The following is a 27,258-nucleotide window of genomic DNA, read 5'->3' as shown; positions in this document are numbered from 1 at the left end:
CATAAGGAGCTTCCTCCTTCGTATTTTTTTTCAAGCAGCTGCATAGTATTTCACTGTATAGATGTGCAATAATTTAATTAACCAACCCTCTTTTAAAAGATTTATTTATTTATTTATTTTTAAAGAGTTAGAGAGACAGAGATCTTTCACATGCTGGTTCACTCCCCACAAGGCCACAATGACCAGGACTGATCCAGGCTGAAGCCGGAGCCAGGATCTTCATCAGGGTCTCCCACATGGATGGCAGTGGCCTAAACACTTGAACCATCTCCCACTGCTTTTCCCAGGCCCTGAGCAGGGAGCTGGTTCAGAAGTGGAGCAGCCCGGACACAAACTGGCACCCATATAGGATGCTGTTGTCTCAGGGAGCAGCGTTATGTGCTATGCCAGAACACATCCCCACCAGCCTCCTAATTTGGACCATTTAGTTTATTTTCAATCTGTGCTATCACAAAACAATACTAGAAAAAATACCTTTACATAAGATATTTTGTAAGAAATGGAATTGCCGAGTCAAGGATTATGTGTCTTTGTAATTTTACTACTTACTGTTTTTATAGATTGTACCACTTTATGCTACCAGCAGTGATTACTCAAGTAATTGGGAGAGCTGGATTGAGTTCTTGGGGATTTCTATCTTGATATCTTGATATCGCTCTCCCTCACTCCTTCCCATCCCTAAAAAAGCAAAAACCTTTGTCCTGAGAATGCCATTGTCTTCAGTTAATACAAAGATGCAAAGACTGGTTTGCAACATGTAGTAATATATCAATCCATTGTTCTCTAGGAATTTATGCTAATAAGGTAAGAATCTGTCCTGAGATGCAACTTCACGTATGTTCAGTGAAACACTGTTTATAATAACAGTAAGACATCAAAAACTACCTAAAATATCCAATATGGGTTTGCATGATTAAACTGTGAAATACTCTATACTGATTAAAAATAAGAAATTAGGGGCTGGCATTGTGATGAAACAGGTAAAGCCGCCACCACCAGCAACTCTGGCAGCCACTTCATTTCCCTTTTTGGCTCCCTGCTAGCTTCTGGCTCCTGGCTTCAGCCTGGTCCAGTGCCAGCTCTTGTAGCCATCTGAGAAGTGAACCAGCAGAAGGAAGATATCTCTCTCTCTTTCTCTCCCTCTCTCTCTTTCTGTCTTGCCCCCTCCATAACTTTTTGAAATAATAAGAAATTAAAAGTTAGAAAACATGGAAATTGAGAGATTTCTAACTTTTTTTGTTTTAAGGAACATTTCTCATGCATAGTATATAAAATGTATAGGAGATTGTTAACTAAAAAATAGATTAACTAAAAAAATGGCTGTTTTGTTATTCAGAAGCCTGGATGCTCATCTCCCCACTTAAGTGATGGGGATTTGGACTCTAGAAATAGAGTAAGCATTTGCGCAAAAGTTGTTGTCTGGCTAAATAATGAGTTGGCGAGACCTGTTTGACAGTGCTTTTTCTGGACTAGCAACTGGTTTCCTCTGCAAACCCAGCAGAGAGCCCACCTTTTGGTTTTGTTTTTCTCTTTTAAACAATGAGCACAAAACACCTTCCTTGTCTTGGCTTAATTGACCTTTCATTAATTCATGGGGTGAAGTGGAGCATAAAATGAATGAATAAGAATTGTGGCTTTGCAGTAACTGTTAGCTTCTGCCACTTTGAAGATCTTTAGTAGAAAACAGAGTAGATGAAAAATAAATTTTTTTTCTTCTCCCTTTACATTTCTACTCTGGGAAATGATAATTTTAAAAATGATAAAAGAGAAGAAATATAGGAACCAAAATACTGTTAACTTCTCCATTATGGAGTGTTGTGTTGCCCAACATGACGTTACTGAGATGTCCCAAGTGTGCTGAGGTAGACTAGGCTCTGACTCAGTTCCTCTTGCAGTTAGTTTTAGGGTTCTCCTTGACTGTCTCATCAGTACTAAGATGTAAGAATAACTGTGCCAACCATGAGCACATAAAATGCAGGCTTCATAGAGGCCTTGGATGCTGTGCTACTGTGTATTTAGTGTATTTAACAACCACAAAGAGCTAGTGCCAAGGATAGCTTCTTCTCTTTTCTTCAGAGGCATAGGAGGTAGCAATTCTAGAACTGGGATGAAGTGTGATGTGGCAGCTATTTGTAGGACTAAAATCAGTGTCTACCCCACTTTTTAGGATTGAGTAATAGAAGCAAAAGGTAACTCATAATTCTACACTGGAGTAAATGTAGCTTTCTACTTTTAAGTAAATATAGGTTTGGGGCTGGTGCTGTGGCGCAACGAGTTAATGCCCAGGCCCAAAGTGCTGGCATCCCATATGGGCACCGGTTCGAGACCCGGCTGCTCCACTACCAGTCCAGCTCTCTGCTATGGCCTGGGAAAGCAGAAGATGGCCTAAGTCTTTGAGCCTCTGCACCCACATGGGAGACCTGGAAGAGGCTTCTGGCTCCTGGCTTCAGATCGGCGCAGCTCCAGCCGTTGCAGCCAGTTGAGGAGTGACCCAGCAGATGGAAGACCTACCTACCCCCACCTCCTCTCTCTGACTCTCTGCTTGTCCTCTCTCTGTGTAACTCTGACTTTCAAATAAATAAATAAATCTTTAAAAAAAAAAGTAAATATAGTTTTATTGAAGTTAATCGTTATTCTTCCTAATGTATTGTTGTATTCTTTTCCTACAGGGGCCAGATCATCAAACAATTTTATTTAATCATGGTGCAGTTCAGAATATTGCTCACCTACTAACCTCACTATCCTACAAGGTGAGATGTTAAAAATATGGCCAAATAATTCTTTGTTTTCTAAAAAGAGGCCCATATATATGAGTTTTTATCACTTCTTTACTAGAGCTTATGACCAAGAGTAGTAGTTTATCAGTAAAACGTTATGGGACATTATTTTACCAATAGAATGCTCTTTTAGGAAATAAATTGCTCTTGCATGTCCATTTTTTAGCATATGGTTGTGTATGAATTGCTTTTGATTTTAGCTATTTTACAGTGTTTCTGATTAGATAGCAGTGCTGCAGCTACATTTGAAATAATACCTTTAAGTGTGTAGATGCAATGACCTGCTGTATCAGGAAAAACATATTTTTGGATTTCATATTTAAAATCTTTATCTAGCCACAGTGACTCAAACCCACAGATTATACCCACATACACATCAATATTTAAAATGTTTTTTTATTTTTATTTATTTATTTATTTTTTGACAGGCAGAGTGGACAGTGAGAGAGAGAGAGAGAGACAGGCAGAAAGGTCTTCCTTTACCATTGGTTCACCCTCCAATGGCCGCTGCGGCTGGCGTGCTGCTGCCGGCACACCGTGCTGATCCGAAGCCGGGAGCCAGATGCCTCTCCTGGTCTCCCATGCGGGTGCAGGGCCCAAGCACTTGGGCCATCCTCCACTGCACTCCCAGGCCACAGCAGAGAGCTGGCCTGGAAGAGGGGCAACCGGGACAGAATCTGGCGCCCCAACCAGGACTAGAACCCGGTGTGCCGGTGCCGCAAGGTGGAGGATTAGCCTATTGAGCTGCGGCACCAGCCTTAAAATGTTTTTAAAATGTGTTCTTATATTTTTATTTGAAAAGTCAAAGAATTTTCAGACTTTATAAAAAGTAAACATAATGTTATCAGTCATTGAGTTAAAATTTTAAGCATTCATTGTTGTCTAGTTAGAATGTTGTAGCAAATATTGGAACATTGTCTTTATTATATCACATTAGATTTGGGTATGGCAGAAGTTACCTGTAGATCAGGGAAGCAGTCATTTTTATTTTCTGTGTATTTGCACTGATGATCCTCAACTATTGTTCTTTTTATGCTTAACTTTATTTCAAATAGAACCTGCTCATATGTATGTTTTCCCTGTCTTAGACATCCAGAATTTAGTCTTGGTAATAGGTTCATAAGGATAGGAATGGGTGGAGCCAGCTTGAAACTATCCAGAGGCAGGGAAAGAAAATTACTGAGAGCTGCTGCTTCTCTCTGCTACACAGAGGATAAAACCAGTTAGCCCTTGCACATCAAAAAGCAGTCGTGTGGTCGGCTATTTATTGTCCCTTTACTTGTCCATACTCCAGCTTCCTTAATTCTCCCTGCTCTCCTTCCATCCCCCCCCCCCCCCCCCCCCCCGCGCTTTAGACTTCCTTATCTACTCTAATAACTTGAAACTTACAAGTTGTAGAAGGGACAGTGTCTGGTAACGCTGCTCTTCGGCTAGGATTGTTCCACCGCTATGGTGTCATTAACATGCTCTCATTTCTGCCTGTGGTCTGTGCCAGTCCTGCAGAGCATTCCCCAGGAGAGGGAGTGTGCTGCTTCACTCCCCTGCTGCTTGTCTGGGGAGTGCCTGCCAGCCCCAGGTTCTACATGAGAACAGTGCCTGTAGACTCTGGCTTTGGAAGTGAGGATGAGATCATGTGGTAAAAAATGAATGGAAAGAATAAAAAATAAGAGTTCTCATAGGAGCCCCTGCAAACAATAAAATGTGTTTATGTGATCAGGAAACAAGGCCCTTGATAGTATTCCAAACCAGTAACCTAGTTTTAAGAAAGGGTAACATAATTGCTAGGTGTTCTATTGGTAAATTAATTTAGTCCTTTTCAAACTTTTGTTGTAACATTGTTTCCTCTGCCTTGTTTTTTTTTGTCCCCATCTCCATCTCATATACCTGCTCTAGTTTTGCCTTCCCTTCAGTCTTGTAATTAGGAAGGAAGCAATGTCCCACTTGAAAGGCTCTTGGTAATTTTTTGAAGTTCCCTTTGTCTTACAACGCTGTATTTTGTACAGTGTTCTTACAGGTTTGATTAGGGACTTATCTAGTTCAGTTTTAATTGCTGCTGCTTCCTCATTATTGTTCTATTACTTCAAAATTGATTTTAATTTTTCTATAATTAATTCTGACTTTCACAGTACTCTTCAAATCATGCAAATATTATTGCCATTCCTTTGAGGCTTCCTTTTAGTATTTTAAGCAGATTTAAATAGTTATTTTTTCAGGAGAAGAGTTTAGATTCTGAGCCATTAAAATAAATGCACTATTTGTTCTTTGATTTTTACAGGTTCGAATGCAAGCACTGAAATGCTTCTCCGTTTTAGCTTTTGAAAACCCCCAGGTATCGATGACCCTGGTGAATGGTAGGCTGAAACTTTCAGTACATCTATAAAATTTAATTTATGAACTTTATGAATTTAAATAAGTTTCTTAATCCTTTTGTTTGTTTGCTTCTAGTTTTGGTTGATGGAGAATTATTGCCACAGATTTTTGTGAAGATGTTACAGAGGGATAAGCCTATTGAGATGCAGCTCACATCGGCAAAATGGTAAAAGTCAAGACAATGTGGGAGAAAAGTGCTTTATCCATCTCTTAGAGTATTTTTGGACAGTTTCAGTCCCTCTTGCTTTGGGATTTTGAAAATTGAAAGTCATGCCACATTTTGCTAAATGAAAGTCATTTTTAAAATTTTATTTGAAAGGCAGAGAAACAGAGATAGGCAGAGAGATCTTCTGTCCACTGGTTCACTCCCCAGGACTGAGCCAGGTGGAGGAAGCCAGGGGCCTGGAACTCAGTCCACATCTCTAGTGTGAGGAGAGGAAGCCAAGTATTTGGGCCATCACCTGCTGCCTTCCAGGGAGTGCAGTAGCAGGAATCAAGCAGAGCCAGGACTAGAGAACCCAGGCACTCAAATACTGGGATGCAGGTATCTCAAGTGGCGTCTTAACCACTGTGCCAAATGCCACTTTAGAGGTCAGTTTTTAACATTCAGTTTATTACTCATAGTATGCAGGACAGGAACTCTCATATATATCGAAGACCCATCTACAGAAAATTACTTTAATGTCCTTCCCTGTCTTTGTATTTCAGTTGAGATGATACAAAATTGAAATAGATACAATTAATGCACATTATCCTAGTATCAAACCACAAAAATGAAAATATAGACAAATGTAGAGAGAATTAATTAAAGATGATAACCAGGGAGTGATTTTTTTAAAAATTAATTAATTTATTTGAAAGGCAGAGGCAGAGAGAGAGATAAAGAGAGGTCTTCTATCCCCTGCTTTATTCCCCAAATGGCTGCAATGGCCAGAGCTGCACCGATCTGGAGCCAGGAGCTTCTTCCGGGTCTCCCATGTGGGTGCAGGGGCCCAAGCACTTGGGCCATCTTCTTCTGCTTTCCCAGGCCATAGCAGAGAGCTGGATTAGAAGTGGAGCAGCCAGGACTCTAACCGGCACCCATATGGGATTCTGGCACTGCAGGCAGTAGCTTTACCTGATATGCCACAGCGTTGGCCCCAATGGGACATGGGGGATGATTTCTGAGAAGGAGACTTTTTTTATCTCTTAAAAGAACAGCAAACAGAATCTTAGATATGTGATATTTTGTATGATAATAGTGTAAAATTAGCATAATTCCTATCTCATGTAAGCATCCAGTGTGTGTTCATTCTGCAATTACCAATAGAGGTAATTACGGGTATGTTGAGCATATGTATGGTTCTATGCTAAGTGAAGCTGTGGCTCTTTAATAGAGAATTAGGATTTTCAGTGAATTACTCATGAAAAGTAACAGCTACAAAGATTTCAACCTTCTACAAAATAAGTATAAAAGAATTTTCCTGATTTGTGTATAGTTTTCTCTAAAAGCCAAACATAGAATGTTTTACTTTTTGCCCTGGGACTGCCTTCTACTGGTTTATTTCCCAAATACCCATAATGCCCAAGGCAGGGCCTAAAGCCAGGAGCCAGAGAAGTCAATCCAGGTCTTCCATGTGGGTGTCAGGAACCCAGTTATTTGAGCCATGATCACTGCCTCTCAGGGTCTGCATTAGTAGAAAACTGACGTCATGAGTCAGAGACTGGCATCAAACTTAGGCACTTATGAGTATCTTAACCAATAGGCTAAATACCCATTCCAGAATAATTAGTTTTTGATGAATAGTTGTGTTACAAGTTAAGTGGGTCTTTTGTGCTACTTCTACTGTATTGGAGTTAGACTATCTCAACTTCATTTATAAACTGAGATGTTTTGTTAACTTTTTAATATTTCCTCCTCTTTTATTATAGAAAATTTAAAACAAAATAACAGAGAAAAACATAACTCACATGTACTTAGCACAGTTTCAAAATGTCTGCACTTATTAGGCCGTCTATTTTTAAAACAATTTGGTAGGTTTTTTTGTTTGTTTTTAGTATCTGGCTTACTATCTATATGTGTGTGGTTTTGCTTCAGTTATTAAATTGAACCTCAGGTAAAGGAAGGTCAAAATGTCTCTCAAGATACATGGTAGTAGGGACCAACATTGTGACACAGTGGGTGACGCTGCTGCATACGACACCAGCAAACCATGTGAGTGCCAGTCTGTCCAGCTGCTCCGTTTCTGATCCAGCTCCCTGATAATGGCCTGGGAAAAGCAGCAGAGGATGGAACTGTTTTGGCCCCTGCTACCCAAGTGGGAGACCTGAAAGAAGCTCCTGGCTTCAGCCTGGTCTAGTGCTGGCCATAGGGACCATCTTGGGAGTGTACCAGCAGATCAAGATTCTCTCTCCCTCTCTCTCTGTAACTGACTTTCAAATTAATAAATAAATCTTTTTTAAAAAATGATAGTACTTGTTTTTTTGTGTTTTATTTTTCATAAAATCTCAAAGGCAAATAATTTTTCTTTTTAAAACTTTAAAGCCAAAGGTAAAACTTACTTTTTGCCATCTTATTCCAGTTTAACTTACATGTGTAGAGCAGGAGCAATTCGGACAGATGACAGCTGTATTGTGTTAAAGGTAAGCTAATGAAGTCTCCCTGGAAACATGGGAATTACAGTTCTATAAGTATTGAGTATGTATAATAGCATTCTCACTTTTTATGTATTTATCATTATAGATGTGTACATGGCATAAAATGTGCTTGCTTTACAGTTTTTAAAAGTTAATTTTCGATGTGTTTTTCAATAGTAAAGCAAAATGATTTGTTTCTTATCACAACTTTTTCATTTTATGATAATTAGAAAACGGAAATCTGAAAGTATATGAAATTCAAGTGAAGTAGAAAATATATTATAATCTATAATTTTCATTATGTTTGAAGTGCAGTTTTGTAGGCACTTTACTAGCTCTACATATGAAGACTATGTCACTCTCAGAGCCAGTGGTGAGACTTAATAGATAGACTTGAAAACTATTATTATTATTATTGTGGTATGTCAGATGCTGTCTAAACTGAGAAAACCTGGAGAAGAGACCAGTCGTAAACGTCCTGAGACCAGGATTCTGGTTTTAGCACTGCCACCACTGACCTGCTTGATGCCCAATTCTTTTGGTGGCTCCAGATTCTTCATTATGAAAATGTGGGCAGTAATTCCTGCTCAGCTATCCCCTAGGGTTATAATAAGGATAACTATAAATTAAATAATTTACATTAAGATGTCTCATAGCTATAAAGAACAAAACAAGTATAAATGCATTGATCTTGTGTCATTTTATGAATGTGAGTTAAGGTAAAAGATAAGAGAGCCTTGAGAAGATCACTTCAGTCTCTGATAGAGTCAGTTCATTTAATGAGATTTAAGGAATTCCCTAAATAAGCAGCTCTGCATTGAGTGTTAACGTCTTTCATACAAGTGAGCCTGGCTTATTTACTTCTTTAGCCCTCCTTTCTTCCTCGTTGGTAAAATGGGTTGGTAGTATCTTCTTTATGATGTACTTGAGGGCAGTACATTCAGTAAAACATGAATTTATGGTGTTGATAATTATTAGTAACTAGGAATGTTAGGACCAAGAGAGTAGGACCTCCCCCTTCAAAGCTAAGATTGAGTTGTAAAACCTGAACTAGCCTAATAGGAAATCAATAGTGAGAAATAAAGTTTAAATTTTGTGGTAGAGATTATGGTGGTAGTTGAGGAAAGCTTCCTGTTGTAAAATTTTAATATCTACTTCCACATTATTCCTTAAAGCCTTAAAAATAGTAAATACATGAGATGTTGTTATTCAGAAACTAATATAGATAAATTACCAGGACTAGTGCCAAGATGTTTGAAGGACCTCAGGAGAGAAATTGGATTATTGGATACCGTAATCACTCCAGCAAGTTCTTTGAAAAACCTAGCAGCTGTGATCAATGCATGTCACTCACATTTTAGAATAACATGTGGAATATGAGAAATGGTAAAAGTACTGAATTGTTAAAGCTGTGTTTTGTTTTTGCAACTATAGATACTAATTCTCAAACTAAAAAAGTCATCCCAACCATATTACTCACTAAGGAAAAGATTCCATACTTTTTGGGCAAAATCATTCCTGGTTCAATTGCTGGATCTCTTTTAGGTAAATAAACACAAAGATGGGGCAGAACCATCAGATATGATCTGTTAGGGATTCTTAAATGTCTTTTAAAAGGTTGTTCGATAAGGTGCAATCTGAACTGATCACAAAAGCCTAACTAAGAGATTCTGTTCATATAGTTGAATGTATGAGTCGTTTAGAGTGCTAGCACAGATGATTAATCTGTACTGAATTTTGTTTTTGCTTTTTGAAAAATCTTTTATTATTGAGAATCAATAGAAGAAATACAAACATGACTCCCAGTGAAAGCCATTGAGTTGATTCAGTCTTAATATACTCTTCAAGATTCTACCTTTACCAGAAAGCAAATAACTGATCTCACTGCCTTTCAGACATTGCCTTGTTTGGTTCGAATGTGCAGTAAGGAGAGATTGCTAGAGGAGAGAGTTGAAGGAGCTGAAACACTCGCCTATCTGATTGAGCCAGATGTTGAGCTGCAGAGAATCGCTAGCATAACTGACCACCTCATTGCCATGCTTGCTGATTATTTCAAGTATCCCAGCTCAGTGAGTGCCATCACTGATATTAAAAGGGTATGTTTGCTTTTCCTTTTCAGTAGTTCAAGAGGATTTTTAATAAGTTTTTCTTACTGCTCACAACTTTGAACCAATTGATCATTACAGCTCAAAAACATTTTAAATAGAGGAGTCATTTATCTTTGGTTACATGGATTACATTGCTTTGTGAGTTTTTTAATTCAAATATGTTTAATATATTTATAGTTGGGAATTTTTTTACTAAGCAGATAAGCAGGAAAGAAGAAAATAGTAAACTTAACTCCCAGCTTAAACCCTCCAAATAGCACAGTCTTTAAGCTGGGTATTGAAATTATATCAACATCATCTAATCCTATTCAAGGTCACAGAATCATTTTTCTGTTGATGTATTCTCATGCTTTATGTTAAGGGTAATCTTTTTTTTTTTTTTTTTTTAATTTGTTAATTTGAAAGACGACTCCCAGCTGCTGGTTCACTCCCCTGTATGTCCACAATAGCCAGGGTTGAATCAGGCCAAGGTCAGGAGCCTGAAACTCAATCCAGGTCTCCCATACCAGTGGCAGAGACTCAATTACTTGAGCCATAAACAGCTGCCTCCCAAGGTGTTCATAAGCAGGAAACTGGAATGGAAAGCAGGCTAGTTCTCTAACTCAGGCACTCCCAAGGTACTTGGGCATCTCAGCCAGTGGCTCAGCATCTGTAATCTTCTGTTACAGGTGGTGACTGAGTGACCTTATTTTACTCTCCATCAAAAAAATTTTTTTTCAATCTATTCCTGTCTTCTTTATTGAGTTTCATAGTATTACCATTTAAACTCTGGGTTAGGACTGTCAATGATTAAATTATGCTTTTTCTTTTAAGATTTATTTATTTATTTGAAAAGAGTTACACACAGAGAGAAGGAGAGGCGGGGGGTGAGGGGGAGGGTCTTCCATCCGCTGGTTCACTCCCCAGTTGGCCGCAACTGCCGGAGCTATGCCAGTCCACAGCCAGGAGCCAGGAGCTTCTTCCGGGTCTCCCACTCAGGTGCAGGGACCCAAGGGCTTGGGCCATCTTCCACTGCTTTACCAGGCATAGCAGAGAGCTGGATAGGGTGTGGAGCACCTGGGACTCCAACTGGTGCCCATTTGGGATGCTGGCACTGCGGTGGCAGCTTTACCTGCTATGCCACAGCATCGGCTCCTAAATTATGGTTTTTGAAAATTTAGCTTTCTTAGAGCAGGTCGATGTTCCTTTCAACTTCTTGCTGCTTAGCCTGTTTGCTTCTGAATTCTGAGTTTCAAAATTCTCATTCTGAAGGCAGTTGTTCATTTGGCGTTTAATGTTGAAGAGAAAACAGACTATTAAGGAAATGTCTCTTCTGTTAGAAGGGACCTAAAAATCACCTTCGTTGATGTTTGCATTAATTGGGTACACTTCTGTGTACTAAAGTTGTGTCTGCACTTCCCCGGATAGTGTTGTTGTTGTAGTAGAGATGATAAGTTACATTGAACCAGTTGCCTTGTCTGTTTTCCCTCTGGCCATTTGCTAACTGACACGGAATCTTACCAGTCCAAAAATACATAAGCCAGCCCTAACTATGGCCTCATAAACACCCTGAGTTTACCACCCCAGCAAGACAAAAAGAATACTTGATGGGCAGGAGAGTAAGGAAACATAATTTAAAGAACTTGTAACTTAAGCATGTGCAAATCATTTAGTCTGTAGAAGATTACATCTTCTGTAGGACTGTTTCCATTTCATTTCCATCACAGAATAACTAGGATAATGTTTTTTAAATGATTTCCCAATGCCGACTTGAGTACTAGTTTATTTTGTCACCTTTAATTGGGGTAGTGGGTTATCCAATGGTTTCTGACTATCGAAGTATAGGTACTAGACTCAGAAATTCTCACATTATGGTAATATGTAATTATGATTAGCCTATAGTTTAGAACTTAGGAAAATGGTTGTTGTATGTTGGAAAGGTGCTCCCATAATCCATCTTTATTGGCTTTGTTAAAAACATTTTTGGAACTACTCTACTCATTTTGGAATGACTTAAGAATTGCCTTCAGAGTTACTCCAAATGAGTTTTTATTTTTTTATTTTAGGGTGTGTGTGTGTGTGTGTGTGTGTGTGTGTAGTTTCTTGGTAGCCTAAATTATATTTCCCAGCTGAATTTCCTCATCTTTACATACCACTGTTAGCAGTGAACTTGAAACTCTTAGTTGATAAAACAGTACCACAGTCCGGGTTTTCTAACTAGTATGCCAGTTAGGTCTTCTAAGAAAGTTACAAACGAAGATCTTGGAATGTTATGAACAGCACTTATATCATTGGATAAGAGGGAACCTTTCCAAGGTAACTCCTTTGGAAGAAATGATGGTACACATTTGGATGAAAAAGCTCAGTGCCAGTGGAGCTACCATCTAGGAACACTAAACTCTAGGGCTTGGACACTCATAAAGCTGTTACATATTTAGTGTAAGTGTTGTGGGGTTCACTTACAAATAGAAGCAGCAGGCAAGGTCACAGTCATGTGTGAATGGAACCCAGAAATAATTGAGGAATTCTGTGACAGCACCAACAGTTACTAACAAATATTTTTCTTCAGCTCCACTCAAGTATTTTATTGAAGATTTAATTTATAGACTGATTTGGAACATACCTCTTCTTCCCTTCTGTAGCTTGATCATGACTTAAAACATGCTCACGAACTCCGCCAGGCTGCATTCAAGCTCTATGCCTCTCTTGGAGCAAATGATGAAGACATCCGGAAGAAGGTGAGTCTGGGAGAGGGGCGTCCCCCAGTCCTGACAGCCAGCAGGCAGGGAGTGACGTCAACCTGAAAGTCGTGGTGAAGAGCACTAACAGTGACTGAATATAATAAACAGAGTGACTAAAGGCATAATTGAAGAATGAATGGGACCCGGATTTGGGGTTTGTTTGTTTGTTTTTAGAAATAGAGTGGCATGGCCGTGCTGGAATGACAAGTAGCTGGCGTGCTTTTTTTGTGTCATTAATACGAATTATTATGTTGCACACTTTTGCATGTGTTCTGATAAAAATCAATTCTAGCACTGTGAAGCTTCAGACACCTTGAAAGATCTAACACTAGAATTGTAACTGTTATTTATGAAAATATCTTCCAATGCCATTGAGAAATTCAAATCTCTATTGTACAATGTTTTTTTGATATGTGGCTTAGTTTTATGTTTTGATTTTTTTTTTTTTTTGCTACTGTGCAAGCTTAATGTGAATAAAATCTTTGTGGAATGATGATTTTATGTTTAGTGAGTGGTCATCTGAATTTTCTAGCTCCCAAAAAATGTATCACTGGTATAGTGCCCTTAGGTTACTACTGCCTAGTCTAACACTGAACTCATGTTGTTTATGAGAATAGTTGTAGGTAAGAAGTAGAGTGTAGTGGTAAGCTCTGACCTGGCTCCCTCCACAAACTAAAGTTTGGAGCTTACCATTCAGAAACAAAAAATCTAACAAATTCAACACAAAGCTCTTAGGACCATTAGTGGGCAAAACCGTAAGTTCTGTCTTTAGGAGCCATAGGAGAAATAGCAAATTAGACATTTACTGAGCATGATTTGTGAAATCTCCCCATCTATGTTGGTATTTTAAGGAGCACTGTAAGAACAGTCACAAATTATTGAAGTTTAGCATGATTTCAGAGAAGTACTTTAGGCTTATAGGAAGAGAAATATGGAATAACCTTAAGTTTGTTGAAATAAATTGAAAAACAACAATCATTGAAGAAATTGAAATAATTAGATTAGATCTGTAAGCAGCTTTAAAGTCAATTCAAGAAACACAACTCACAAGCTAAGTGTTTTCCATGTATCTCAGTTTAGTTCAGTTAACAAGATACTTTAGACTTGAAGTGTTTTTAATACTTACCTATAAAAATCATTTTTTGACATCTGTAAGTTTTCACTTGTAAACTGTGATTTCAAGGCAACATGATGTATAGTCATTGACACTGATTTGTTTCATTCACTTTAGGTACATGGTGTATTGTAAGCAGAGAAGCTTTTATGAAAATTCATGTAGATTAAACATTTAAAAAATAAACATGGTCTATTTAACTTAAATACATACAGTTTGAGCATGGTTATTAGAACCCACTGGAAACAGAAGTACCCATTTTTATAGCTCCAAAAGGCCATGTCATCGACTGAAAGGGAGATAGATAGATGGACCGTAATGGGGGGAAATAGGATGTCCGTTTGTACTTCTTTGCACTTTTTTGTTAAAAAACTGTTGTTTTGGAATTAATGACTTGTGATATGTGCTAGAAATAACTTGAAACAGTCTAATCAGTAGTCTATTAAAATTTGTAATCATAATATGTGTAATTTCCTGATAAGGCTAATTTCTGATCTTTTCTGTAGAAAGATGACAAATAAAGAATAAGTTATAATTATTAATTATAGTTTTTCTGTGTGGTAAAGATATTGTGACATTTTTATGTGATGGGGATTCTGTAGTGTCTTTAGGAAGAGATTTCATTTCTGGGAAATTGAATAATTTATAGTTCATAGACACTACTGAAGAGAAATTGTAAAATGGAAAACACAAAGTAATTTTATGGTAAAATCAGCTTGAAGACTGATTTTAGGAGTGGAAAATCCTTATTTTCACTGTATAAAAATGGTAAACTCTTTTCCTTTGATTGCATTTATTTCAATTCCATTTTTTGTTGAAATAATTATTTATGTAGAATTTTATTTGCTTTCTACATCAGATACTTTGTTTTATTCTAAATACTTTGAATTTTATACTTATACCTTATGAACTTTGTATTTTTTATGTGTGTGTGTGAAGTCTTAAACTACAGTATCTATTTTTTAGTGCAATATTTGTGCTTATCAAGATGGCATTTCATTTAACTGAGTTAATAATTGGAGAATCTGAAAGAAATTTCAAGAACTGTATACTTACTCTCTTTCTCACCTCCTCTAAGTTCCTCAAAAATAACAACCAATTGTTTTGTTTCAGGAGAAAAAGATAACATGTTTAGTTGATCTACTTTAAATTGAAAATGGGAGCATAAATCAATAAATACAGTAAATGATATGTATCCCAGTGCCATATGATGGCCAGTGAGGAAAGGAGGCAGAATGAAGAAGAGAAAGCAAGCGCAAAGAAGTAGAAACAATGACAAGTACACTGAGCAGTAAAAGGGAATGACACCAGCCTTCTCTTCACAGAATTATGTTTCTATCTTTTGTTTCTAAAGACTTGTAAAGGCCTGCTGTTTTTTTTTTGATTTCTTGGTCTCTTCTCTTTGGGCCAGACAAAATTAAGCTGAATACTGAATATGGTCACAGATTTACTATCTCTGCTTTGGGGCAGCGTTAGTGTATTCCCATTAAAATAAACCAACTGTGTGACAATTCCTGGAACATATCTGTTGAGTACATATAGAGATGGAAATGCAGACGTCATACACAGAGTGACATTTCCTTTTAACATGCCTGTATCTTTCTGTATCCTATGCAGAGCAACCTTGGTATTCTGTTGCTAGCTTTGCATTCTTTAATCACTCTGTGGCATACTTGCAAATTACCTAATTTCTTGTGGTGTCCTGACAGCTGGAGTAAAGGAGGGTGGTGCTGGTGGAAGGAGTTCTGCAGGTGAGAATGAAAAATATTACCACTGTTGTGAAATGAAGAGGGAAAAGAAGCTCAAGAGAGGATGGAGGAGCAGTGAGCTCGGCAACAGATGTAGTATGGCCACATTGAACTTAGAATTCAAATTACCTGTGATAATTGTCCCTGACTGATTGGACTATGGTAGGATTGGTGATGGCCTAGTCAGGAACTGAGAATTCAGTGGAGAAAGTGTTATATTAGCAGTAACTGCACTAACAGCAATGCTAGGTAAGAATTAGCTTTAATCTCTGCCAAGGGGAAAGTCCATAGTTTCTAGTGATAGTCTTTACCACATATTAGTGCTGCTGAGGAAGCAGAAGTCTAGTGGGAAGGTGAAAAGGAAAGCAGACACCAAGCAAATAGATCAAACTGTTTCAAGTATCGACATCTTCAGTGAATGCTTAAGTCATGAGGCACAGACTTTGTAAACAGTTGTGTCATTTTGAAGCCAGTTCTTTGTATCCAAGATTCACTCTTAGGAAGACCATCACTTGGTTGGTACCTGTTCACCATCAATTAGCGTGTTAATTTAGAAAGGACTATCTCTTACTTCTTTTAAGGAACTAGTGAAATTTGTCAAAAATGTTAGAAAGTATAAGGGGAAGAAAATCAAAAGTAGTGAAATATAAATTAAAATTGAAGGAAACCAATAAACTAGGGTTTTTGTAAAAATAAACAGGTTACAAATGTTAATTGAAGTACTGATTATAGTCTTTGCTCCTCTGGGGCATTTGACTAATAGAGCCTTTCAATAAGCTTTTCTCTTAAGCTTTCAATACTTAGATTCTAGCAGCAGATACCTTTTGAGGAACTAGAATGTAAGCTCTTTGAGGGCAGGTTTTGTGTGTGTGTGTGATTTTTTTGTGTTCACTATTTCCAGCATCTACAATACGGTGCCATAGTTCACAATAAATATTTGAAGAATGAAGAAAATTGATGAACAAGTGGATGAGCCTTATTGCAACATTATAGTATTTACTACCCATAATCAAATTATATATAGTCCTGTCTATGTTAGTTACTGTCCTAACCTCACCAGCATTTATATATGTGTGTGATGAGAAGAAAGGTAAAATGGGAGATACACATCTGGTTATGTAGGCAAGGGGTTTCATTCAAATTCAGCATAGAGAAAATGCAGGAAATTCCTGTTTTTCAAGAGTCAGGTAATCTGAGGGCATGTCACTTGAATGTAGATCAAAGAGGATATATTTTATAGGATGGTACTTCATTTCTTTGACCATTTTTTTTAAAGTGTACAGCATTGACAAGTATGAATCTGGACCCCATTTTTCTAGGGATGAAAGTATGGTTTGGTTTATAGAAATTAACTTGACTCTTAGTCATCAACCTATTGTATAAAGTGATGTTTACAGCTACATAAAATGTTATCTGCCCATTTAATGAATGTCTGGTTTTTAAGGCCAGTAATACATTTAGTTCTACATAGACTGATTGAACTATAGACCGCCCACTGCATAGATAGGGGAGAAAAAGATGAAACTTTACAACTTCATTTAAAATAAAACCTCAGTAACTCAGAGGAAAGAAGGAAATTAATTTACTGAGGACTCAAAAAGAATTATTGGAACCAGTTAAAATGAACATGTTGATATCTATGGACCTACCCTTCAATTAAGTTGGAATTTAATAGCTTAATTTTTTTGCCATTTTTAATGCTTGTTAAATGCCTTTTATTTTGCGTTAGTAAGAATTAAAAACATGAAATCTTAAGTTTTTGTTCCGTGTGTGTGTGTGAGAGAGAGAGTGTGTGTGAATGTGTGTGTTGGGGGAGAATCTTCCAATCACAATGACTTTGTATGTCATAGGTGAAAAAAGTAACCAAAGATGGGCTGATTTTCTTTTTAAACTGTATAGTTTTTTTTTTTCTTCAAGACACATTGGCAGAGGAAGATAAAAAAAAAAGCAGAGTAAAGAAGAATAAGAACTTGTTTTTTGCACTCTTTTTCCTAGCAAAAGTTACAACTGCAGTCATTGTAAAGATGAGCTGTAATATATTTAAAATATTTAGCAGTGTCTGCCCCATAATAGCTGCTCAATAAATGGAAACATTTATTAGGATGTCTAAAATGACTTCATTGAAAGAAGAATATATATTTTTATGTGTTAGGGAAAAAAGTGAACAACTTTGGAGATGTGAATAAGATTTGCAAAGAAGAAAGTGATTTTATGTTACACATTTCTAAAACTGTTATTCATTCCAGTAAATATTCTATTCTATAGAGTATCTATCATTAATAATAAGTTGTCTTGTTTATCTTACAGTTTTATTTTAAAATATTTTAATACTGATTTTTAGAACTTTTTTGTCAAACCAGGTTCTCCAAAGCACCATATCGAATACAGTTCTGTTTCTCTTGGCATTAAATAGAGAATGCAATACAAATCAATAATTGACTAAGATAATTGATAATGGATATCTTGAGAAAAGGAGGCCAAATTCTGTCTAACTTTGGTTATCCAAGTATTACTGTCCATGGTTGTCATGGTTGACATTTTCTCTAGAGGATTGCCATTCATCTGAAACCATATTCCAAACAAATGTTCATGTTTTAAACAAATGCAGTATTTTCCCTATATTTTAATGCTATCTTGTTTTATCATGTGATTTTGCTTCTGGTTGAGCTTCTGGGTAATGATGTAAATGTATCATTAATTTTTAAAATGCTTTGCAAAGTTCAGTCATTCTAAATGGTCATTTAAATGATACATCATCAAAATTCTGTATTTGTCTCTGCCATAAAGTCAGGATGATGCTTTAGCCTGCCTATAGAAACAAGACCTTGAATGTTTTGAAGGTTTTCTGTGGTACCACAGACGTAGCACTCCTCGGGACTTGGCTCTGCTATTGAATACCAGCAAATTCATTCAAAATTAATTCAAAATTCCTTGACTTAATGTGTAATTAAACTGTTAGTTATCTTCATAAAACTAACCTACCAAGGAATTTTAAGTGAACCTTGCAACATTAATTTACAATGGTAAGTATTTTTAGAGATAACCTTGACAGGCCAGGTTTTGCCACTTGCCCACAGCATTGAGAACCTTGGCCTTCAGCATACTGAAAGAAGCAACCTGGTAATGATAATACTATTATACGTAATAGAGGTGTTTATTAAATAGTGAAGTTTTATTTCAGAGTTTCATTAAATGTAGATATAAAATTGAGTGCTGTACCGTGTAGTATTTAGCTGCTTAATCCATTGACTTAATTTTCTTTTTTGTCAAGTATGACGTACAGATTGGTTATTTTATTAGTTTTTTGTAATCTATTTAAAAAAAGATTTCTTACAAACCTAGAAATGGGCTAAAATATGGTCTTTATTAGATCTGCGAAGCTAAAATAAGTCTGTTGGATTTGCAAGGATATTTTATTTGGAAATTAATGAAATTTTTGGTGTAATCAGATGTTTTCAGAGACATTGACCTTGAGAAAATTCAGTTTGTAATGAAGAATCAGAACTATTGCTACATTCTTTCCTATGATTGAAAATAGCACAGGAGTAGGCAGACTTTAACCTGGGGATATGTATTACTTCTATATTTCTTTTTTTGTTTGTTTGTTTGTTTGTTTGTTTTGACAGGCAGAGTGGACAGTGAGAGAGAGAGAGACAGGCAGAAAGGTCTTCCTTTGCCATTGGTTCACCCTCCAATGGCCGCCGTGGCCGGCGCGCTGCAGCCGGCGCACCACGCTGATCCGATGGCAGGAGCCAGGTGCTTCTCCTGGTCTCCCATGGGGTGCAGGTCCAAGGACCTGGGCCATCCTCCACTGCACTCCCAGGCCACAGCAGAGAGCTGGCCTGGAAGAGGGGCAACCAGGACAGAATCCGGCACCCTGACCGGGACTAGAACCCGGTGTGCTGGCGCCGCTAGGCGGAGGATTAGCCTAGTTAGCCGCGGCGCCGGCCTACTTATATATTTCTATAGCCCATAAGATAATAGTTTTTACATTTTTAAATGGGATGCTATTGAAAGAAGAATAATTGTCAACATATGAAAAGTTGTATCCATAAAGTTATATTGCAGTTCAGTCATGTTTCTTTGTTTATATGTTTTGTTTGGCTGTTTTGCACTACAACAGGTTAAGTAGTTGTGGCAGAATTGAATGGCCCACATAGCCTAAAATATTTGCTGTTTGCCCTTTTTAGAAGACATTTTTCCACTCCCTGTGGTTACCTACACTTCTCATTTGCGTCTTTGTATTGGAATATAGAAAGAAATGGGTTGCTAGCAACGCTAGGAGAGGGAGAGACAGAGGCCAGTTGTCTAACTTCCTGAAGAAAGGCATTATCAAATATTGACACCATGACATCATCTCTAGGTGTCATGTCATGTCACTTCCTACTTGTTGATTCCCATATTTGAATGCTTATAACATGTAGTAGGCCCTAGGCAAATTAGATAAAAACTGGCTTTTGGATAGGATATATTATTGTACTCTTATAGGTTAGCAGAGTTGCCTGAATAAGATACTGTGCCCAAGAGAAAAAGATCCAGTTCACTTATTAAGCAAATATCTATTAAGCAAGCTTTTGTCAGATACAGAAAATTGTGTTAAGTAGTACAGGGATGTGCAAAAATCATAACATTCACATACTTAAACAATGGTCTGTTTAGGAAACCAAATTCAATGTGATTATTACCACTGCCATTTATTGAGTTCTCACTTTATGCTGGGCCCTGTGCAAAACATTAGCATATTACCTCCATGAAGCCACATGCCAGTCTGTGAGATAACTGTTGCAGATTATGAAACAGGGTGACCAAGACCACCCAGCTAGTAAGTGGGGGAGCCTGCATACATCTTAACCCAGTCTTACTCCAAGGCTTAGGCTCCTAATCATTATGTTACTTTACTCTTAGAAAGTTACATGTCATTATTAGAGCCAAATTAGGACATAGAATGGCAAGAAATTTCACAGAATGTGTGATTATTCTGAAGTGGGTGGAAGAGAAAATACTGTAAGAGAACTTTGTTAAATAGTTCAGTAGTTGCGCTAGCTGGTTGCAAATGAACAGAATCAGAAAGTGTGTCATTTCTCTCATACAGTTTTTGATACCTGAATGTGCAGAGATTCTTTGATTTGTTCTGTTCCTCTTATTATATTTATGGTGTACCTCTTTGTGTGCCCATGATTAAAACAGAAGGCTGTTGTCAGGCTTCTGATTTACGGTAGTTAAGGAGGTAAATCTAAATTGCTATGTAGTAATTCCAGGGCTTCATATGTGTATAAAAAAGTCTTGTCCACACTGAAAGTCAGTTTTGCCATGATCAGTATACCCAGATATGATTAAGGTGTGATTATAACTGAAATAGCATATTATGAATGGATCTGGAGAAGTCCCTCCCTTATGAAAAAGTTTATTTGAAAACTTTCTCACTTTCTCCTTCCAAAATACCAAAATCAATTGTTTCAGAAGTTTTGACCCATATAACAAGGACTCGTTATATCTGTGTTTCTTCTATATCAAGTTTAAATGTTTTTCTGAGGGTACTGTCTAGATGTAATTACTTTATAAATTATCATCCCAGAGAGGAAATAGCCAGAATTAATTATGTCTTACATGAATATTTCAAAAAGTACTTGTAAAATAGAATTGAAGAACCTTTACATGCATGGTTTCAAAACAATTTTAATTCCATTTTCCATTAATTTCTTGAAGTCCACTCATTTAAAAGTACTGTTTGCATATTTTATTTTTGTGGACAGCTGCCTTGTGGAATCGAGACTGCACTCTGAAACCTTTGAATCTTCTTTTAGTGACTGCTCCTTTGTCGAGCTGCAATGTTCATCACTGGAAGAATACTTGGCATTTACTAGGTGTTTTACTTGTGTCTGTTGAGCAAATTGTGCAAGTCTGGATCTAAAAATTGAGCAGTCACCTATAAAATAAGAAGACTAGAAGATGTGTGGCTGTGTGCTTAGATTCATAGGAGCTGAGCAGGGTCAGCATGTTGTGCAGTTCATAGGACAACACATCGTTCACATCCCTGGGATGTCACACAGGAGAAGGTGGAGAATGTTTCTAGTTCTCTTGTTTGAACTGTCGTTTATAATTGCTTTATTTATGTGTTAAATAAACATAATTCAGCTTTTGAGGTTCTGTTCTGCCATTAATCTAATGATTGAACTTCAAAGGTTGAACTCTTAGAGGTAGAGAAATTTTTCTGATAGAAGTATTGTCATATTTTTACACAATATAAATATTTCTGACATAGTATGATTATGGAAAGGGAAAGAGAAGTCAAGCCAAGAGAGAACTCTAGTTTTTCCCAAAAAGATAAAAAAAAAGTGTAAAACTTTTTCTGAATGTTTCTTCTGAGCATTTTACAAAAAGTGAGTTTCCCAGCTATTAGGAAACTACAAAGGTCTTGAGAAATTAAAAAATATCATTTAAAGAGATGTAAAAGCAGTATTGAAATACAGACACCTAAGAATGTGCCCACCATAAAAACTCTCCTGAAGCAGTTGGCTCTTGGTGTTCTTTCTTTAAGCTCACTAGCTGAGAGGAGATACATTATTATTCCTCTACTCTCTGCCTCCCAAACATTGTTCTGTAGAACCAAGATCATGGAGTTAGAGAAATTTGGTGTGAATATAGGAGCAGATAGGAATGGAAGAGTAAGAGAAGGGAAGAAATAGTTTGTAAACGTGTACTGAGACTCTAAAATGTTACATTGGTCAGTGATCTGTTCCAGACAGATCCTCACTCCTGAGTTGCCCCTCTCCTTCAGACCACGGGGTCTCTTGTCCATGTGACAGGGTGCTCAGATCCCGTTTCAGTAGAACTTCATTCACTCCTACAAGAGGTGCAGTGGCAGAGACAAAAAGTCTAGCAGAAGCATGTAGTCATGGAGACTAAAAGTCCAGTAGCCAGATATGTAGGACGCAGTCCATTGACCTAAAGCTTGATCAATTTAAGATGCAGCATTTTTAAAGCATTTTTATTTTCATTTTATTTGAAAGACAGAAACGAGACAGAGATCTTCCATCTACTGGTTCACAGTCCAAATACCAAAAAAAGCCAGTGCTGGGCCAGGTTGCAGCCAGGAACTGGGAACTCCATCCAGGTCTCCCACATGGGTGGCAGGGAAGCACTTGAGTCTTCACCTCAAGTAACTGGGTTACCTCCCACTCTGTCATGGGCTGTGGGCATCCCCAGCAGTGTCCTAACCACTGTACCAAATACCTGCCCCATGATGCAGCATTTTGTCATGTGATTTAATTCTTTTTTTTTTTTTTTTAAGATTTATTTTGTTTATTTGAAAGGCAGAGTCAGAGATCTTCACCCACTGGTTCACTCTCCAAATGGCCACAATGACCAGGAGTGGGCCAGGCTGAAACCAGGAGCTTCATATGGGTCTCCCGTGTAGGTGCCAGGGCCCAAGCACTTGGACCATCCTCTGCTGCTTTCCCAGGCATATTAGCAGGGAGCTGGATTGGAAGTGAAACAGCTACAGCTTGAACCAGTGCCAATATGCGATGCAGACGTCACAGGCAGTGGCCTAACCCCCTGCACCATAACACTGGCCCCCATGTGATCTAATTCTATAGTTAACTTGACAGCCTAGGCCTGCCTTCAGCCACTCAGGAATTAGTTCATCATCCGTACTCTTTTTGCTTGGGCACAGTGTCTATAATAGCAGGCACTCTTTTTTTTTTTTTTTTTTTTTTTTTTAGCAGATCCGACTATGCCACAGCATGTATTTGCTGAGCTTTGGCTGAGAAATCTCCAACAAGAACCATGAGGCAAACAACTTCCAGCTCCACTTGGCATTGCTCTTACCCTGGAAGGACCTAAGATGCCTTGCAGGATGCTAGGACGTGGCTCCCTCCATCGCAGGGCTTTGGAGCACAGTTCTGGTGGTCATTAAAGGCAGTGTGTTTTACTGCTGTGGACTTTCCAACCCCAGGTCTGAAAAGCTGGCTGGTGCTCTTAGGCCATCCTCTGAGTCAAAGGACTGCGGCAGTAACCACCACCAAATCGTTCCCTGCTGACCTGAAAGCTTTTACTCTGTAGTCAATTTGAAACCTTTCCCTGTCTTACAGTCCCACATTTATTCTCATTTTGGTCAGTGTATTAAGTCTAATAGCCTTTTTATCCGTGCACCAGATGGTCTCATTATCCTCAAGGCTGTAGAACCTTGGTTAGGTCATGTTGCTCATGCACTTGGTCTAAGCACACCCTTTTGGATTGGAATCCTGGGTTTGCATTCTAACTTTTATTTTTACCCTCTCGTACCCAGGATGATAATCTTGATGGAATAGGTGAATCAGACATTTTAGTATGCTTTCTAGAACCCTGAATCCCTTCCTAGAAAGTTGGTTACAAATCCAGGCTTCCTGCTGTAGGCATTCTCACATAGACTGTGGTCTAAGAAGGGGCAACTTGTACTGAAAGCAAGCGTATCTCCAGATAGTCCTACTGTTTTATATCTTGACTCAAGGAAAGAGTTTCCAGCCACCTTATAGCTGTACTGCATCCCCAAAGTATCAAGTACCAGACAACCCTGGAAAACTGAAGAGAAAGTGCGAAGCTAGACTCCACTGATGGTGCAGTGATTGGACAGTAACGGTTCTCTGTGCCTCTGGCTTGAGGAAGGTCATTAATGGCTGTTTCCTAATCAGCAGTTGAACTCTCCTTTTTGAAAAGTGGGCGTCTTCCCTACCTTCTCTTTGTCACTGCTTATTTTACTGTGTCTTGAGTACATAGCTCCAGTCATTCCTAAGGTACTCTTGTCATCAAAGCAAGCACCATAGCACTCAATTCATTGCACTTTTATTCTTGGTGTGAGCAAGCACTTCCCGCCCACCCCTCTCCCACTATCAAATCTAGAGTTCTAAAACCGTCCTTGACCTCAGTGGGCTTTCAGGTATTTGCTGAGTGAATAAATGCAGTGATGTAGAGAGCTGTGTCCTGTTTGTCCTTCCTTGCTTTCTCCCTGGTGTTGACAAGCTAACTGGACCTGTACCATCTCCAGACCTTTCACCTACCTTGCTTCCCATTTGCTTCTGAACAGCTTGATGATTTTGCCCAGACTGATTTTTGTTCACTGCTGATTGCAAAGGATTGGAGATACAATGATCATGGCTATATCTCCTCATTTTACTAAAGGCTACAAAGGTAAAGTGTTTGCTCAAAATTATACGGCAAATCAGTCCTCTGCCTGCGGTGCTGGCACCCCAGGTTCTAGTCCCAGTTGGGGTGCCAGATTCTGTCACAGTTGCTCCTCTTCCAGTCCAGCTCTCTGCTGTGGCCAGGGAGTGCAGTGGAGGATGGCCCAGGTCCTTGGGCCCTGCACCCGCCTGGGAGACCAGGAGAAGCACCTGGCTCCTGGCTTCGAATCTGGTGCAGCACGCCGCCAGAGCAGCCATGGAGGGATGAACCAACAGCAAAAGGAAGACCTTTCTCTCGACCTTTCTCTCGACCTTTCTCTCTCTGTCTCTCTCTCTCACTGTCCACTCTGCCTGTCCAAAAAAAAAAAAAAAAAAAAAAATGCAGCAAATCTCCATAACATTCCATTTCACTGCTTTACCCACTCATTTTCTAATCACCACCCTATTCCCTCTCCCCATGTCTTTTGATTATCAGCTTCAAAAATTTGGAAAAGGAACCATAGTTTGGACTCCAGCTTACATACCAAGCTTACAGAATCTTCTGGCCTATCTGTTGTAGAGAATTAAGATTTTTTTCATGGTGCCATACAGTTTTAGGGATTTGCAACCTACAGTTATACTGAGATACATTTTATTAAATGCCTATATGATTGCTATAATGGTCTTATCTCTTGAGAGATGTATATCTTTGGTTGAGTATGGCCAATAAATACATTCAGAAACCTCTTTCAAGTCCTGTTCATGCCCAGGTTACCCGTGCTAGGAGTATTGCTCTGTTTCTCAGTAATCATGTTTCCCACCCATCTGCCCCCTACTATTGCCACCTTATTCTTGGATGATGACACTATATCCAGTTATCCGTTTATCCAGGTTATTGCTCCTCATTCCCAAGTGAAATAATTTCCCAAGCTCTTGGGAACTTTCAGTCATCAGTTTCTAGTCCTCCAGTGCCTGAGGTTTTTGTCCTAGGTTTTAGTTTCCTTCCCACACTGAAAGTCCTGATTAATCCTTGTCTGTTTCAAGAACAGTGACTAATGTTTGAGGTAACCCGTCAGCCAGCTAGTCTTTGATGGTTGATGTGCACAGATTAGGTATACATTACTGTTACATCAGGGAACTAGTAATAAGATTCTAATGACCTTAATGGAGTGGAATGGTGGTGGGATGAACATGGATTATAGTGGGAAAAAAAAAAAAAAAAACAGGAAGAGTTGCAGTCAAAATTAATACAGGGTTGGGTGTTGTGGCACAGTGGGTTAAGTAGCTCCTTGGGATGCCCACATCCCAAATCTGAATGCTGGTTCAAGGTCCAGCTATTCCACTTGGCATCCAGCTTCCAGCAATGCATCCTGAGAGTAGTAGATGATGGCTCAAATGCCTGGGCCTGTGCCACCCATGTGGGAGACCCAGACAGAATTCCAGGGCCCTGGCTTCAGCTTGGTCCAGCCCTGACTGTTTTGGGTATTTGGGTAGCAAACCAGTAGATGCAAGATCAGTTCTCATTCTCCCTCCCTCCCTCCTTCCATTTTAAGTATATGAATTTTTTTAAAAAAATTAAAATAAATTCAGTGGCTTTGAAAATGGTCATACCATTAGCCAAGAGATGGGAAGACTTAGGAAGAAGCAGGTCTAGCCAGGACTGGAGTGAGGGGGAAAGATAAGCACATCTCAGTAGTTCCATTGAATGTCCACAATGTGTCTAGCAGCAATGTGGAGCTTGAGGCCAGGGAAAAGAACTCTAGGATGGAATTTTAATTAGGAAATTACTCATGCTAAGCTGGGTTTGGAGCCACAATTTTGTCACATATGTGAAGAGATGGACAGAGCTTTTGGGACACAGAATCCATTTAGGAATGAGAAGAGAGAGGAAAGAGGGCTGTAGATTCAAGAGGTTAAAATTTGGGCACTTAGTCTTTTGGGGAAGTTGAGGCAGCCTGAGGGAAAGAATCCAGCAGGGTGGAGCAAAGGTGCAAGAAAAGTATGGGGAGGCAGTTTTGGGGTCCTGGTAGAAGGGAGGGCTTGGAGCTGCATCACAAGGGTAAAGAAAAACATGAAAGTTCTAGAGACATTTCAGTAACAGATGGGACATTAAAGCAGTTATGTCCTGAACAAAACTGAGGTCCCCACAAAACATGTGGGCACAGGAGCTGAAGCATGAGGGAGGGAAGCAGGTTCGATTTGGAGCAGCAGGAGTGAGTGGTGAGGGGCTGTGGGACAAGGGGCACTGTGTGTTAAGTGCAGTGTCTCAGCAGGGCATCCACGTTGGGGGCGGTGTGGGGGGAGGCTTGAGAAAAGTAGTGAGACCGCGAAAGGGAGGAGTTTAGGGGTTAGAAGTGACAATGAGGACAGAAGGGATATGCATGGAGGTGGGGATTACCTTCCATCCAGGGTAAGGAGTAGGTCAGTACACAAACATTCTTGGCCACTGCGGAAACTCTAAAGCACTCTATAGGAATTACTCTTCCTGACCTCACTTCAGTGTGGTTCCCTCTTGTTAACAGTTGATATTCTTCTTCTGTGTGGCCAAAGTTAAGATCTTTCCACCTAGGTGTTCTTCCAAGTGAGAGTAGTGGCTGCCATGAATGAGTTGCCTGTGCTGGGAACGTGTAATCAGTAGAGTCCTACTTCTTTACCTAGGGCTGTA

General features: G+C 38.8%; 1 protein-coding gene across 13 annotated transcripts in view; it reads left to right on the top strand.

Moving 5' to 3' along the window:
* The window catches only part of ARMC8 (armadillo repeat containing 8), a 121,201-nt gene that overhangs the window by 55,331 nt on the left and 38,612 nt on the right, over positions 1-27,258 (top strand). For 8 of the 13 annotated variants that reach the window (XM_070072756.1, XM_017346800.3, XM_008266225.4 and 5 more), the window contains 6 exons: positions 2,670-2,750; positions 5,053-5,128; positions 5,223-5,313; positions 7,709-7,769; positions 9,659-9,859; positions 12,493-12,588. In XM_070072756.1, coding sequence (XP_069928857.1) covers positions 2,670-2,750; positions 5,053-5,128; positions 5,223-5,313; positions 7,709-7,769; positions 9,659-9,859; positions 12,493-12,588 — 606 coding nt within the window. The remainder of the gene's footprint in view (positions 1-2,669; positions 2,751-5,052; positions 5,129-5,222; positions 5,314-7,708; positions 7,770-9,658; positions 9,860-12,492; positions 12,589-27,258) is intronic. The other 5 variants (XM_070072761.1, XM_002716507.5, XM_008266227.4 and 2 more) reach the window with 1 other exon arrangement.

Source organism: Oryctolagus cuniculus, chromosome 4 (assembly GCF_964237555.1).
Source record: "Oryctolagus cuniculus chromosome 4, mOryCun1.1, whole genome shotgun sequence".
Classification (NCBI taxonomy): domain Eukaryota; kingdom Metazoa; phylum Chordata; class Mammalia; order Lagomorpha; family Leporidae; genus Oryctolagus; species Oryctolagus cuniculus.
The sequence above is the reverse complement of the archived record's forward strand: the minus strand, read 5'-3'. Positions and strand labels throughout refer to the sequence as shown.